Source organism: Mesocricetus auratus, unplaced genomic scaffold (assembly GCF_017639785.1).
Source record: "Mesocricetus auratus isolate SY011 unplaced genomic scaffold, BCM_Maur_2.0 Super-Scaffold_100008, whole genome shotgun sequence".
NCBI classification, from domain to species: Eukaryota; Metazoa; Chordata; class Mammalia; order Rodentia; family Cricetidae; genus Mesocricetus; species Mesocricetus auratus.
In genome coordinates, this window is record NW_024429192.1 from 35,628,823 (window position 1) to 35,645,610 (window position 16,788).

Genomic DNA, 16,788 nt, shown 5'->3' on the forward strand with positions numbered 1-16,788 from the left:
GTTTACCTAAATGTGTCATCAAATTTCTCAGCTTTCTGGTTAGAAAACCAGCTTGGAATAGCCTGACTCATACTGTGAACTGATAGAATGCAAACACATTCAGAATTCTCTCAGCAAACTCAGTGCAGAAACAGAGCTCTGTGAGCTTTGGAGGTGAGTGCCCAGACAGTTACATTTTACAGTCCCAAAGAAGCTTTAGGCCAGAAGGTAGAGTGCATGACCATGGCCTTGCAGGTGGAACTCATGTCACCCTTTCCTTAAACTGTTTAATAAACTTGGAGTCAAATTCAAAGGATGGCCAAAGACAGGATAATGTCTAAGTGAGGTTAGCCGAGTTGCTCTTTTTGAGGATGGGTTTGCAGACTGGAATGCCTCTTTGGCAGAGCTCCGACTCATTTAAAATAAATAGATGCTCTTGTCCCTTTTTGCTTTTTCATTAGGTTATATTTCATTGCCATTTGCTCACATGTTGCTGTAATTAGCTAATTTTAGGCCAGGCAAAAAGGATTAGGTAGCATATTACAACAGCCCCCTTTTTATGATTTTGGATAAAATGAGATTTAATTTTCCATCTACTGCAGCCAAATGGAAATGTATTTCTCCAGTCTCGTTTTTCTATAAAGTCGTTATCAGGAAGTTGTACAGTAATGGGATGGCATACATAGAATCCACTTTTAAAGAGTTCTGCTTATAATGGTGTTCTGGTTGTTAATCTTGTTATTATTGTTACCATTCTTAGATTCTCTCCAACTTTGGCTTTAGACCCTTAAAATGCATTTATTTGTATATACTGTAGATTCTCTGACAAATTGGGTTGTCAGGTTGAAACTTTTCTGCATGGTTTGAGTTCAGAATAAAGAGGACAATCAGGTTTGTGGCACCGAGCCTAAAGTGTGGTCATCTACAGATTGTCTTTCTTACATCCTTTGTATCTGTGGGTAAAATTTCTGCCAGCTAAATGCCTTCAAGCTAATTGCTGCCTATCAGGAAGTCATTACACCTACTCCTACAGAACTAATCATTCCCTCTAAATAAGCCCTTCTCAACACATGGGTCACGGCCCCTCTGAGGGTCCAAGGACCCTTTCACAGGCATGACCTAAGACCATCTGCATATCAGATATTTACATTATAAATCATAACAGTAGCAAAGTTACAGTGATAAAGTAACAACAAGATAATTTTATGGTGGGGTTCACCACAAACGAGGAACTGTGTTACGGGATTTAGAACCATTGCTCTAAAATCTTTAGAATTTATCAATAAGGTCTTTCTTCTCCTCTCCCTCCCCTCCCTCTTTCTCTCTGCCCTCCCCTCTTTTCCTCCCTTTTTATTCCCTTTCCTCCCCCTTCATTCTTCTTCCTGCCTCTCCACTCTTTCTTGTCTTCTCTCAGTCCTTTGTCCCCTTCCTCTCCCCCTCCCTCCTTCCCTCCCTCCCAACAGGGTCACTTGTATACTAGGCTGATCTTGAGCTCATTGTGTAGCCAAGGATGACCTACACTTCTGATCCTCCTGCATGCACCTGCCTCCCACATGCTAATATTTCAGTTTTCTGTCATAGTGTCCTGTTCATGTGATGCCAGGGAACTGAACCTAGGCCATCATGCATGCTGGCCAAGCATTCTGCCAACTGAGCTTCCCCCAGCCCAATAAGGGTTTCTTTAAACTATACATCCACAGAAGTATTAACATATAAAAATGTTAGGAATAATTCTGTAGTATTATGTATTCTGCATATTACTCACATTCCCTCCCCTCCTCCCTACCCAGGGGTCCTCAAATCATGACTCAAATAAAGCAGATGCAGTGTATACATAATCCTGGCACTCAGGCAACATCTCAAGTCAAGGCTGATGCAAAGGACAACGTTGAAAAAAAAATAAAAAGATTAAATAGTTCATGCACTAAACTTCGCTGGAATCTCTAAAGCTATTTAACATTTGCTGTCCCCTCTCTATTTGTTCATTGTATGTGTTAATGAAGCAAGGTTACCATGTAGAATTAATTCTCAATGTTGATTATGCCCCTGTGATCCCATTTTGTCATTTTGATTGTCAAACTCTGTCAAGCAGTGAGATTTTGGGTATTTTATATTTATATATGTTCAAATTGGAATAAAACTGATGTTTCTGTATGCATTGATTAGTGTAGAGAAGTCTATTTTCTGTGTTTTTCCTTTACTTGAATATATTCTTGTGCTTATTAGAGGACGGTGCCTTGACTATCGTGTTTGCCTAGAACCCAAAATGTAAGGTATAAAATGCACCTTAACAAAAGGACACAGAAAACACATCTTACCTCTCACAGATCCTGATCTTGTTACCTCTAAAGCTGTTACCTGCTTGTCAACCAGCTCGGTTATATGCAAATTCATGACAGTAAACAAGTGTGTGTACGTGATAAATAATAAGGGAGGGGAGAGAGAGAGAGAGAGAGAGAGAGAGAGAGAGAGAGAGAGAGAGAGAGAGAGAGAGAGAGAGAGAGAGAGAGAGAGAGAGAGCTGGCAGTATAAGTGGAGTTAAATAGGTTCCCTTGGGAGTCTCACATGGCCCCCTCTCTCCTAACCAGAGCTCCTGATACCACATTCCCTGAAAAGATACAATAAGCTTTTGGTTTCTCTCCTTGGTTTCAGTAGTTGAAACAGGAGCCAGAACAGGATGGACAATGTATGCACCATTTACTGGGAGCTTAGCCTGTGCTGGGTATCTTTCGATCTGTTTTCTTCATTACATGTGCCACATGTGTTATCCATGGCAACTGAATTATTAGAGGAGAAATTTGGTGAAGTGGTCCTTAAATCCCATATTGTGAAATAAAGCAGACTTGTTAGAACCATGGAAGACCAATAGTGAGTGTTGTTTACTATTGTAAATATGTCACATTCTAGGGAAAGTGAGCTAGGATTCTGGATTTGGCCTTAATGGCTTGATGAGGAATCTGTAAATAGAGGAGACTTTCAACCTTTCAGAGAAAAACCAGCAGAGGTGGCATTGGGAAGACTACTGATGTTAAATCTAACCCTGGGTTTGAAAGATAATGCAGGTGGGCATACACTGAAATCATATTAACAAGATCAAAATACTCGTTAGAGAAAAATATTATAGTCTTTAGGCGTGTTTTTGATGATGTACTAGGATTTTACCTCAGTAAATAGTTCTTCAGAAATCAAACCCCCAGTCAGTGGGAAAGTCTGATTCATCTTACTGACATTCACTCTAAGCATGCTTTCACATCATGTGTTTAAATGAGGTCATTCTGAAGATTATCCCCAGATAAATGTATAAAGTATACACTGAGAGACTCTCCATTATTGTTGCTAGTGGTATAAATATCTGCAGATGGCCATTTAGCCACAAATTTCAAACTCTGTAAGTACATGAGTTTTATAACTTTGACCCAGTAATCTGTACCTAAGAATTTATCCTAAAGCAGCAATTAGGAGTTAGCATAAATTAATTGGAATGCAAAGCTAGGGACTTAGGACTGTGTTCTTGATATTTTTGTTAGTGAAAAATTATAGGATACAAAAAGTATATAAGTGGAGTGGGTTGTTTCTGTAGCTTTTATAAGTTTTTGGTGGTTCCTGTTTTGGTATATATGACTTCAGAGTCTCCCTTTGGGGTCATCCTCTCCTGTAGTTCCTTAATGAAGTGCGCATCTGCCCATGGCTCTCACACTCACTCTGCTTTTCCCAGCACAACTGATTGTCTTAGGTCCTGTTCTCCCACAACCATGTTAATTGAGTGGGCCAACATATGAGATGAGGTGACTGGAAAATCATAATATTTTTTAAAGAACCAGAAACACAAAGATTGCCTCTTCTCTCTCATGTGGATCTTAGCTTATAACGTTTATATATAAGTAGGGAGTAAGAATAGTTATAGCCTGTAAAACCAGAAAGACTGTGACAGGGTGTAACGTGTGTTGAGGAAGCAGGATAGAGTAGACACAAGAGACATGAACATGGGAGGGAAGCTGTGGGGAAGTGAAATGTTACTGAGTGGGGTTGGGGATAGACAAGAGGTAGAAGGGACCCACATAAATTTTGCTGAGAATGCCACAATGAAGCCTAATATCGTATATGGCAATTAATTTTCTTAATTAAATTTTTAATGTTTAATGCTTTAAAGATGTATGAGAAGAAAAGCTATGAAGAAAGTAAAAGTAAGCCCATTTTCCTAGAGTGGGGATGTGGGATGTTTCACAGTTGCATGTAGGAGAGAAGATACAATAGTGTGGGGTCTTACGCCTGGAGCTAGGCCGAGGTGGAGAGCTGGCTCTTGATACACCCAAAGCCGTCTCCTTAGCTGAGTGGCTTTTGTGCATATGACAGGCTGTGGTCTTCTCAATACCACCACGTTCAACATTTCTGCTTATCCACGTGAAATGACTTCTCCCAAAGACACCTCATTGGTGTCAGGCTTAAAGGAAAGTTTACGAGTCACTGCTCCCTCAATCTATCCTTTCAGCATCTTAGATTATTGGACTGTTTCAAAGTACCTCTGCGCTGAGGAAATACGGTGCACCTTTGACATGAGAATGACGTCTCCTTTTCTGCATCCTCTGTACCGTTTCCATCTGTCTGTAACTCCTCATTGCTCCTGCTTACATTTGTGTCTACCTTGAACAGCGCTTTTCTTCATATCCATTTTCTTCTCATCCATTTTCATATCCTCAGAGCCAAGACCAAGATCTAATTAAATCCTTTCTTGACGGTCTTCAGAATTTCCAGTGGCATGGCCCAACATGTAAACAAAGTACTCTGAAGAAAGATAACTGTAAAAAATGTAATTCTGGTAGGTAATTTTATATGTCCATTTGATTGGGCCATAGGATGTAGATAATTGGTTAAGCAGTATTTTTGAGTGTATCTGTGTTTACCGAAGAAGTTATGTTTGAAGCAGGAGACTGATTGGAGCTTCTAGACCCCCCCAGTGTTGGTGGACATCGCCATCATTTTGAAGATCAGAATACAGCAGAAAGTTGGGAGAAAAGTTGAATGACCTGCATGTAAATTACTGAATTGACAATTAATGAATCATCAGCCTTCTCTGACCGGTGTCACTCTAGGTTTATAGTACTTCAGAAGTGAACTGGAATTTGGATGATCTGCTCTCAGATTTTCAAATTACATTCTGCTTTGCCTAGCCTAACAGTTTCCAGATGGAAGACGATGGAACTGAATAGTGTTTATGATTATGTAGGCCAGCATATTGTAATAAATGTCTTCCTGGCTGCATAGTATTTATCTATATGTAATGTCTCCTTTGTCTGGAAAACACTACCCAAACCAGTGGCAGTTGCTATTATTATACTCCTCCAAAGGAAGTTCAAGAACAACTTTATTGGAGTTTTAGAGAAAAACAACAGAACAAGCAATCTGAAAGTTTGGGAGCTGCCAGGAAGAGGGAGATGGACAAGAGGGATGAACTACCATGTCTTCAAGTTAGGGTCCCAGAGAGCAGGCAGGTTCAGCAGTGGAGGATAAGGAGCAGCTGTGGTAGAAGGGGGTGGGGAGCTCAGAGTGTCCTGGAAAGCATGCAGTAACCAGCAGACAAAGGAAAAATGGATAGAAAGAAGGAGAGGGGTAAAAGTTATACTTTCATGAGTAAACAGCTTTTATCAGACGCTTTCTTTACACTTTTATCAGAAAGCAGCTCCTGACAGAGGCTCCGCAAGCAGCAGCTGGGGAGCCATATCATTTTTTTTAAATGGGGAAACAGTCTTAAAGAGATGTACCATGTTCACAGTCAGATAATGAGCGAGACTGGACAAAAGGAAAATCCCATACTCGGAACCTCAGCTGTCCTACTGTGAGTTTCTGCTGTCAACTCAGCTCCCTTGGGCCTTCTGTGAGGCCTGTGCATTGATGCTTCCCATTGCTGCCCGTCCTTACCACCCTGGTGGCTTGGTATGTTCATATTCACATCTCGGGTTAATATACTCCTGTGACAGTTCACTTGCAAGTTACAGATGCAGGACACAGTTCAATTCCAATATCTGCCTTGATTTCTATGTATGGGTCCATAATTTTCATTGCCGTCTGCTTTACTACTCTTCTTCCTCTTTGTATTTTATGGCCTGGGTGGAAGGGAAGTTTGAGGTTGACTTTGTACATTCAGTCTTTGGCTTCCTCTTTTATAAGGCTGTTAAGCTAGAAACTATGAGCCAGATAGTAGATGTGCTTACCATTACTTGTTGGATGTCCTGAATTCAGGGCTCTGCTGGCTGTTGAGTAATCAACAGTTCTTAAATTCCCCTTTGCCTGACCCTTCATATTTCTGCAACTTTAGTTTCTGTGCCCTAGAATTAACAAGTGAGTGCTTCCCAAATTATCCAGAAATTATTTTATGACTATCTCGCCTTCTCCACTGTATTGTGGTTATGTCGCCAGTTTCTTCTGGATCCCCTGTAACACCAGGTCCGAGGTTTGGGTGGCTAATGGTGATGGTTCTGGGAAGAATAGCATTGAGTACATTGTTAGGAGACCTGCCTCCAGCTCTGGCTTTGTATTCATTCAGCAACAAGATTTTTGACTTCTTAGTTGGAACTTAGTAGGTCTCCCTTTTTTTTTTTCAATTCAAAAATCTGAAGATTGGTCTATGTCGTAGGTCTGTTTTAGCTCAAATTGTAAGACTGAGATTTCTGTAGCTTTGTATATTTGCCTGACTACCAGTGCTTAAGAGTAGTGGCACTGTCAAGAGTGGAAAGCTTATGAATGGCCTGGAGTTTAGATGATATTAGGCTTAGTTTTGAACACATGCTATTTGAATGGAAATACCGATTTACAATTGGAAGTTAACAGTAGAGGCGCTGTAACTCTCACCATCATCAGTGTCTGATGTGATCTGCAGACCTGCGTTCCCACACCTTTAAGCTCGTGATTCATCATCGGACCACACTGTGCTGGTTGGGTTTCCTTTTAGACTGCTTTTTAACATCCCTGTCTTTTGAATGAGCTAAATTTGCTAATCATTATATACATCCAAATTTACATTCAAAATTGTTTGTGAAGTTTAGCTTAACTTTCTTGGAAGGAAAAAGAATCAAATAGCATCAGCACTGCATACAAACTCTGACCTCTTTAATTATGTGGCATGTATAAAAACCGCTGAATTGTGTATGGCATTGTGGCATCTGTTAAAAATTAACTTGTGATGTATAGTCTTAAATGGGTGTTTGGTATTCATGAGGTAATTACTCTCTCTGCATCCCTGCCTAACTCCTATGCTAGGTATCAAAGGGGGTGTGTGAACAGAAGACCGATCACATAATTCTGTGTGGAATACAATATCAAAATATGCATTTGTGGTGGGTCTCCATTTTGTTCTGACAAAGAACTGGATACCCATGGCAAAGGTCAAGTGGAGGGCTGTCATCCATTTTACTCCTCGCTGGAAATAGTCTAGAGAATGTGTAATACGAATAACTCCTTTCCAGAAAACTGAAAGGAAATGATTGCATTTGCATGCAATGTATTCTACAACAATAGTTTGGTGTGCATGAAATTTAAAACTGCTGGCTTTCTAAATATTACTTTAAAGAAATGGAATTTTAAAGCGTTGTACCCAGGGTGTTTTGTTTTTGTGAGGTTTGAAAAAGCTGGTATTTAAGACCAAAGTTGCTAATGATCCTTGTGTTCATAGTTTCAAGATAGAAAGTTCTGTAGTAAAGTTCTCTAATTTAATAAGCTTGTTGATTTCTCCTGAATGGTTTGCCCTTGTGAGCATCACATGTTAGTTTACTGTATGGTGACATTTTATTTTTATTAAAGTGCCTTATTTGCAACACAGTTCCAAGTCAGCTGCAGTATCTGCTTTTTATGTAGATAAAGCTCTCCCTCAACCCCATCAGTGTATTGTAGCTAGTATACAGTTACATGTTTTTAATGAACCAATGAATGACTGGTAAACCACAGTAGTAGCTAAGAACCTAGATACTTAACTTATTTAAGCAAAAATGTAGATAATTGATATATTCATTCATTGCTGTGTTTCAAGGGATTATATATATCCAAAGACTCCAGAAACTTTTGCTGTTTTTGGAGAGGAGTTAAAAGTAGTCTAAGTTGTCTAATGAGTCAGTTACCAGTAGGATCAAATGGGACTCAATATTCCAGTCATCTTGCCTGAAGCAAGTCTACAAAATAGACTTGTCTTGTTAGAGAGGGAACCAGGGGGGGATCTTTGTAAAGTTGCTTCTTGTCAAAGGAATGGGTGGAAGTGGCTTGTTCTTCGCTGAAACCTAGGTCTAGAGTGTGGTTATCACACCACCTTTGAATCTAGACCCCCTGTTGACTTCCTCCTGTAGTGTCTGCATGCCAAAATCAATTACCAACTAGGACAGGAAAAAGAAGTCAATTCTTGTGATGCCTTCCTAGGTGTGACTCCTAAGAAGCTAATGCAAGCTTCTGGTCTGTAAAGTTGGATTATTAGTGCTAAGCCACTCAGCCAAGATACTTTGATAAGTAATTCAGGGCTTTAGAAACATGTAGGGTTGAAACCACACTTTTATGTGATTGCCATAACGATATTTGCCTCCTGCCTTAGCAGTTCTTTCAGGGGCATCAATACAGTAATAGATGTGGTTTGCTTTAGTCAGAGAGGGAGTGTTTTTAAAGAAGACTTTCCCACTCCTTTTCATCCCTGTTCCCCCATTTACACTAAAGAAAAAATTCTGCAGGGTTGTTTTTTTGTTTTTGTTTTTTTTTTTGAAAGTACAGATGGAATTAGAATTTCACTTATGAGAAATTTTTGCAAAATTACACTGACTGAAAGTGATTTTTGTTTGGCTTTCCTGTGAAGCCATCCAGAAAGGCCAAATATTACTGGTGTTGCTTTTGTGTAAAACTTTTCACATAGACTCCACTTATAATTCATCCAGATATATATAACTCAGGTCATCAGTGACACACATACTCACTCAGCAGAACTGGTCACTGAGCAAAAAGCCGTAGTGAACCATGCTAGGATAAGGTAGTCTGGAATCACCAAGCCACACAGATTCCAGCTAGAGAATATTTACATAAACAAGCTTGAGAACATGATTTTCAGGACTGATCCCTGCCCCCACCCTGCCTCAAGTGGGAAAGCCAATTGCTTACTGATTACGACAGCAACATCACTTGGCAAACATTTTGGCCTGAACTCAATGTGTGACATCAGGCTCCTTTAGGCTTTCTCACATAAAATGAATTCTCCAAAGCAAACACAAAAATTAAACCTTCATTTGAAATCCATTATTGTATCCTCTAAAGTCTCATTAATTACCTCAATAATATCTTACTTAATTTTTTCTGTGTAGATATTGACTGATACTTAAATGCTATTTTTTTTCAGACTTTTTAGTCAGATAGTCTTTTGTAGCTGTACTCACCCTTAAGTGGGGTTTATATCTTTTGTTTTACTGTAATGTGAGAGTCTGAAAGTTTTGGAGTGCCTTACATCACTTTGATTGAGGAAGTAAACAGTATTCTTTGTTCCTCTAAGAAAAGTTAATCTTGTTTTGTGAATGGGTGACTCTGTCATCACAATTTAATGGATTCAATGATGGCATGTTGCCTTTCCATGCCACTTGAAAATGAGACACCAATGTTTCGTTTTCTTTTGTATCATTCAGTGCTGCGTATGCTTACCTGAAATCACTGGAGTTTCTCCCCCAGGACTTGTCCCACTATTTTGTTAGGTGGTGTTCACTCAGAAATTTCATGTTCACGGCCTTAAAGTAGGCAGCTGTCAGTTGTGCTACAATGGGCTTGCAGCCTCTCTTGCAGTAGGCTGAAGCAAGTGTTGAGGGGAATATCCCAACGGTTCCAAGAGACAGGAATTATATGTATGTACAAACAAAATAAGGGAGAAAGTTTCTCTGTTGATGTGAGGTGGGAATAAGTTTGATATTCTCACACCTAAGTTGTTCCATCTGTAAACTTTTCTTTGGCTAATGTAAACAAGTGAATGCTCACTTACCTATTACACTGGCTAAGCAGGGAATGAACACTTTCATCTCTTTTTCTATTTCTTTACAATGCCTGTTCAGTATGTTTATCCTTTAAGGCTTGGTATCCTGCAAGACCAACACTAATCCACTGATGTCTTCTTCTACAGCCCATCTGTTACCTGTAGAAATGTCATCCTTAGCAGATTGATTCCAAGGAGTGCACTTGACTCTTTTTCTTTCCCTATAGCCTCTGTCCTATTTGCATTGGCCTTTCGTTCACATTTCTCTGTTATTCCTCTTTGCTTTCTGAAATGAAACAGCCATATCCATCTGCCTTCCAGTGTTACAGTGTTACTCTGGATGGCCTCCCCAGCCTCGCTCCAGAAGATGAGAACAACTGTGAACATGAGAACCATACCCCGTTAGCCCTTCACATTCTCAGCCTGAATCTCTGTCATCTTGCTGTCTTATGTGGTCAACCCCTGGAAAGGGACAGCCTTCACCTCTTGGTTCTCTGCCAGACAACTGTTTGACCATGGTCAGTGAATGTTCACAATAAGGAGAGATGAAAGAAAGTGTCTGTTAGTAGGTTAATGCCAAGACAGTATGGAGGCCAAATGAGGCCACTAGTGCCAAACCACAGGGGTTCAAAATAATATTTAATATAACATTGTCTCATTGAATAAGAAATCATATATTTGTAGTGTCTGAGTTTAATCTTCTCTTGGTGCCAGATTTCTTGAGCTTTTAAAATCTGTTCTTGCAGATATCTCAGAGTTCATGAGGTTCAAATTTGCTAGGATGTCTCTCACCTTTGGCCCTATCTGCTGTGTATAAAACAAACCTCCAGGGGGGTGGGTAGAATGGGTAAAGGGGACAGGGGCTCTCAGGTGATTGTTGCCCATGAAATTATCTGAAAATAAATGAGATTTCCCCATTAATGGGTACATTGATAGAACTTTAGTCTACTCACTAAGATACTTACAGGCAATTTATTGGCCCAGTTAGGTAGTGCAAGCCTTTAATTCAGGCACTAAGGAGGCTGGGGCAGGAGGATTGTCTCAAGCTCTAAGTTAGTCTGCACAACACAGTAAGACAGTGTCCCCAAAACAGTACAAAACAAAATAGAAATATTTGAATAAAGCAATTGATAGTGTTTTGAAAATGGGAGCTCACAGATGATTTTTCTGCATTATTCTGTGATTGTTAGACTTTAGTGTCAACAGTGAGACTTTCGCAAGTACACAGAGAAAGAAGTAAAGCAAGCACATATAGAAATTGACTTTGCAGACGTTGTTTTCCTCCGTGCAGTGTCAGTGGAGTGGTCTGATTGTCCTTTTATGTAGCGTGGATGCCCATACTGCTGATCCTGAATCAGAGGTGGACAAAATGGAACAAATAGCCTGCCCTGTGTGTGGTAATAGATTTGCCTAGCAGACGGCTCTGTAAGACTCATACTTCTCAAATACTGGTTCACACCTGGAACAACTTTTCTCATCTACTGTTCAAAGCGCGGTGCTGGCTTCTGCCCATGACTTAGTGAAATGGCTGTTTGAGTTCCTGTAATGTCTTGTATGTCTCAAAATCTAGGGCATTTCCTGTTCTTTCCTGCGTATTGTTTTGTTATTTGTTTTTGTTTTCGTTGTTGTTGGGTTTTTGTTGTTGTTTGCTTGGTTTTTGCTGCTTGAGTTTTTCCTTAGTTTCATGAGCTTTCTCTTCTGGTTCTTCCATCCTTCTGCTTTGTTTGTTTGTTCTCTTTTCGTCAGCTTTCTCTACTGGCTTCCCAGAAAACAGCTAAGCACTGATTCTAGGGTTCCACTGTCAACATTTTGTCTACTGATGGCACCTATGCACACAGCTTCAGCTGGTACCCATTACACATTCACCCCTGAGCCCATACTTTTGTAGACCTATATTTATGACCATAGGTAAAACTTATACATATTTTTCTACTGGATTTTGGAAAAAAACAATGTATTTCATATCTACATGTTTAACTCAGGATTCAACTCCATGTATTAACCCTTGTCTTCAACAGAAATCCCTCAAGCAAAAGCTGAGCACCATTTTCATATTTCATATCTTGGTGCATAACCTGAATGTCAGCAAAATCACTCCTATGGCCAGTGTACATCTCTTCAGTCTCAGCAGTCACTATGTGGACTCTCCATCATAAATATTTCCTGTTTACGCCCCTCATCTCCCTTATCTGGGTACTTGCCTCCAAAGCAGGCTTCCTGCCTCCGATCTACAGCTCTTCCCGTCTTCTTTTCTCCGTGTTGCTTTCATTGTTCTCTAAGAAAGCGTACCTGATGACCTCACTTTCCTTCTCACGGTTCTTTTATTGTCTCCATCCTGCAAACAGCGCATTGTCCGAGTGCTTATGGCTGGGTGCCTGCCTGTCTTTCCTTCTCTCATCCTGCACTCGCACCCTCTTCTGTAGCTGTGTAGAATGTTTGACTTCCCTCGGGACTCAAAATATTTCTTGCCACACCACTTGTTCTCATACATATTTCTCCCCTTACATTGAAAGTCATTTTGAATGTTTGCTCGTGAACAATTTCTCTTAGTCTCTGTGCAGCTCTCTCAGTGGCACTCCCTTGGAGGATTGGGAACCCAATATTTATATTTCCACAATTATTATTGTACTGTATTGATAATGCTTTTAGCTGTATGCTTCCCTCACCCTGGACCATGAGATCTTTGAGACCAAAGTATGTTCCATGGTAACCCTTGAGGCACTTCCAGCCCATAGTCACATTTGTAATACTTTGCAGAAGGGTCATTGTTTTATCCAGTGCAGCACTTACCTTTCACATTCCAGTTCCAATAAGTTTATGAATTCATCGCTCTTTTCCATGTATTCTTTGTGTTTTCTCTTTTCTTCCTCCATGTCCATTATGGTTTGCCTGTGGGATTTTTCCACCATTAAAAGTTGTTCCAAGATTCGTTTGTGTGATTCTTTATGCTTTTCTACGACTTTATCCAACTACAAAAAAAAAAGCATTATTGCCTGTTAATTACAAAATACTTCCATTAAATGCATGGTATAACTGATAAAATACTGATTTTTACTTTATTTTATCATTTAAGGTTGAAGAGTCAAGACTCATTGTGAATTTAATGCCAAGTACCATTTTGTGATATTTTAGGCACATCTTAAAAGGCAGACAATTAACTAAAACTCCAAACCACAAACTAACCAAGTCACTTAGGGAAAAGAAAGCAGAACTAAGAAGTTGTTTAGAACCTGATGAACTCCCTCTGACATCTAAATTCTCACATTGGCTGTTCAGATTTCTTACGTGGGTTTATGATAACAATTTGTCACCTTCTTAAAAGATTTGATTGTATCACTCTTGGTGACTTTTAATACAGTTGGCCAGTCATTTTGTGGACACTGAAACTGTTGTGTCCTGCCTGAAGAGGCATTGCAAACTAATATCTAGTTCCTGAACAGGTAGTGTTCATTTTCTTTTTCCAGAAGGTTTTAAGTCACTTATAGGCATGTGAAAATTTCATCTTAGTGTCATGGAGAAAGCAACAGAGATTTGAGATTTGAACTGTAAGTGTTTACACTTTAAGTAGGAACATGAGATAAATGCATGGAACATTTGGGAACAATGTAAGTGGTTGTTATCAGTAAATACTGTCCACTGGCTCTGTAGACTGAAGCTGAGAATAAAAACAGCAATACTTGTGTGAGCCCTTTCAGGGCCAGCAGAAGTAGTACTGTCAAAGCAGGATTTATTTCTTCCATAGATGATTTAAGTGCTGCTTTCAGAATTTAAGAGCCAAATAATGATAAGATTAACCTATTAAGAGTCAGTTGATGTAGGAAAACCCTGCAATTAAATTTTACCCTTGAATTAGACAAAATGAATAACTATAAGTATTTAATAAAGTAGAAATAAATATCTAAAAGAAGCTTGCTAAATGCAAAAGAATAATAAAAATAAATCTATCCTTAGGCAGATGCTTGTAATTGCCCAGATGTGGGTTTTAAATTTAGTCAGCCAGCAGACAATATAGGTTTAGATGAAAATGTCCTTAGATTGCACAATACCGTGTACAATGAATATATACTATACATTTTTCTTTTAAAAGAAAAATAATCACATAATAAATCATATAGTTTGTAGTGAAGTGAAATAAAAACTTTATTCATTCCAAAGATAGGATATGAATGCATAAAGTCTTGCTTTCTAGTGTGTTTGTTCTATCCTGTGTAATGATTATTGGTTTCTTCATCACCGACTTGAGAGGAAGGCTTGCAAGAGTTACTGCCATGCATTTGTTACATGGTCTCCTGACACTTAAGTGATCTCTCCTCCAGTTCTTCCCATTCTTTATGATTGATAGTACTATCTTTCCCCAGTAGAAATACTCAGTCTCTATTCCAGTAGTTATCATCCTGTGGGTTTGGACCGCTTTGAGGTCAAATAGCAGATGTTTACATTACAGCTCATAACAGTAGCAAAATTGTAGTAGTGAAGTAGCAACAAAAATAATTTTGTGCCTGGGGATCACTACAACATGAGGAACTGTATTAAAGGGTCACAGCATCACAAAAGTTGAAACCATTCCTCTAGTCAGAGTCAACTTACCTTCTGTCACATCAACCCTATTTTCATTCCATTCTCTATTTCTCCCACCCAACTTTAAGCCACAGTGGTTTCTTAAAACTCACAATGATACTAGATTATTTTAATGTTGAGACCTAGAAACCTTTTCCTCCTCTCCCCTAAACTTTTTGTGATCGCCACTCACTCATTTACAGAGATGTTTGCTTCTTCATATCAAAACCCAATTCCCTGAGATTTCCTTTTTCACCTTCCATCACTCTAGAAGGATGGTTTGAGTTTCCCATATGTTATTCAATACAGTCCCCCCAGACAGCATGCATTTGTAACATCAGTATTGGAAAAGCTGTGGTATAATGACCTCGTAGAGAAGATGCTCCCTGCAAGAGACTTGTTGATTCTGGAGATGCTTTAGCTTGTATTTGAAGTCTTAGTCCATGACTCAATTTACTGGTATGCCTCTTAGAAGACGTGCCAGTGGGGTTTTCACTTCAGTCTCTTCTCACTCCTGACAGATCACACATTAAACCTGACACTTCCTGAGTGCATGGGAGTTTGGCAAAATCACTTTCTATTTTATACTTCAGATTCTTCATTTGTAAAGTAAATTGATGAGATCAAATTTGGTGCCTTAATTTTTACAAGAGGACAGTATTTAAGTGCCTCTTCAATCATTTAAATGCCAAGTCCTTAAGCTTTAAGGAGGAAGACAACTACTAAATTGATACACCACCTAGAACCAATGTAAGACAACTGTCTCATTAAGTACTGAAGGATTATTACAAACTACCCCTTTCTTTGTTCTATCCTTCCTTGTAGATTTTAGCTGGGAAAGAAAACAATATTTGTTTGCCATTTCTGGGGACACCAGGGCAGAAAACTTAAGAAATAGCTTTCAGAAATTAATCAGCCTGACTCTTGCCCTTATCTAACCAAAATCCTTCTAATTAGGTTGGGGTTTTATTACCAAAACTTCTTTCCATGGTCAAAAAAAATGAAGTCTCTCTCTCTCTCTCTCTCTCTCTCTCTCTCTCTCTCTCTCTCTCTCTCTCTCTCTCTCTCTCTCTCTCTTTCTAATTAATGAATGTTTGGTTCTCCACATTCTCCATATTCTTTTCAGTTGACTCTTAGCACATTGTCTATTCTTTGTCTTTCTTTTGTTTACTCTGAATATACTAGTTATGGATAAAGCTAATCTAGACAGCAGGGAAAATGTTTGACCAGTTTAATAAACTGAAGATAAGGAAATATGCCCTTCATAAAAAATACAGCTTTTCCTTGTGTGGACTAACACCTGATTTTCCTTAATAACTCTGGAACCATTTTCTCATTGTCTCTGTACCACAGACCCTGGAACTGGGACATGACTCTCATGTCTCTAATTTCTACTGCCTGAGTCTTGTGAACGCTCTTCTTTGTTTCACCCTCACTCAGTCTTTGTCTTGTTTGCTTTGAGAATGTGTCTCCCTGTGTAGCCTACATTGACCTTAAACTCTTCATAGTCATGCTGGTCCATCTCCTGAGAACAAGGATTTTAAATCAGATCTATCCTCTCCTGCTTCGTACTCAACTCTGAGTGGTGATGCTCCTCTTCCTCTCATGTTTTCAGCTTCACTTCACTCCTCCAATGGTCTGCCTTTCTACCCTCAGTGTTCGTAGCATCCTGGGTAATGTTTCCAGTTTAAGGGGGCCTTCACCTGGCTCATTTCCTTAAGCATGGACAACAAAACTCCCTGTAAGTTACCTGCTTAAACCACATCTACTTTAATCGCAGACACATCTGTCCATTGTCTGCTAGTTGACTAAGATGAGTGCGTTGAGCAAGGATGCTGTTTCTTCTGCTGCTGTTCCTGCTTGGCTTTCCTGTTGTTTATACTTGCAACTTTTTCACCTCTCAAAACTTTATAAAAATGATCCCTCTTTCTTCCAGCTCTTTTCCACCTATGAATTTCTCCCCTTCTGTCTTCCATGCCACCTCTCTCCCTTCAGACTGTGCCTATGTACATAGTCACATGCACACATGCTCATATAAAGAAAAAATAGGACAGTTTGCTATAAAAATAATAAACTGTAGCATCGGCATTCCTTTCTTGCTTAAGCATCTCCTAAGAACTGTAAGAACCTTGGCAGTGTGTTCATTTACTCAGTAGTTTTGTGAAGTTTTCAAAAGTGTTTTAATTGTAATCAGTTAACACCCATTTCCCCCTCCAGCCATTGTCAAATAAAGTCAAAAGGTCACAGGTTTTATTTCAAACTGATCTTGTCTTTTA

General features: G+C 39.3%; 2 protein-coding genes across 3 annotated transcripts in view; one reads left to right on the forward strand and one right to left on the reverse strand.

Annotated features, from left to right (window-relative positions):
* Cmss1 (cms1 ribosomal small subunit homolog) overlaps nt 1-16,788 on the forward strand; it is a 296,653-nt gene that overhangs the window by 78,189 nt on the left and 201,676 nt on the right. The gene's annotated exons all lie outside the window — the stretch shown is intronic.
* Filip1l (filamin A interacting protein 1 like) overlaps nt 1-16,788 on the reverse strand; it is a 234,968-nt gene that overhangs the window by 70,963 nt on the left and 147,217 nt on the right. For both annotated transcript variants that reach the window (XM_040750627.1, XM_021231009.2), the window contains exon 5: nt 12,746-12,924. In XM_040750627.1, coding sequence (XP_040606561.1) covers nt 12,746-12,924 — 179 coding nt within the window. The remainder of the gene's footprint in view (nt 1-12,745; nt 12,925-16,788) is intronic.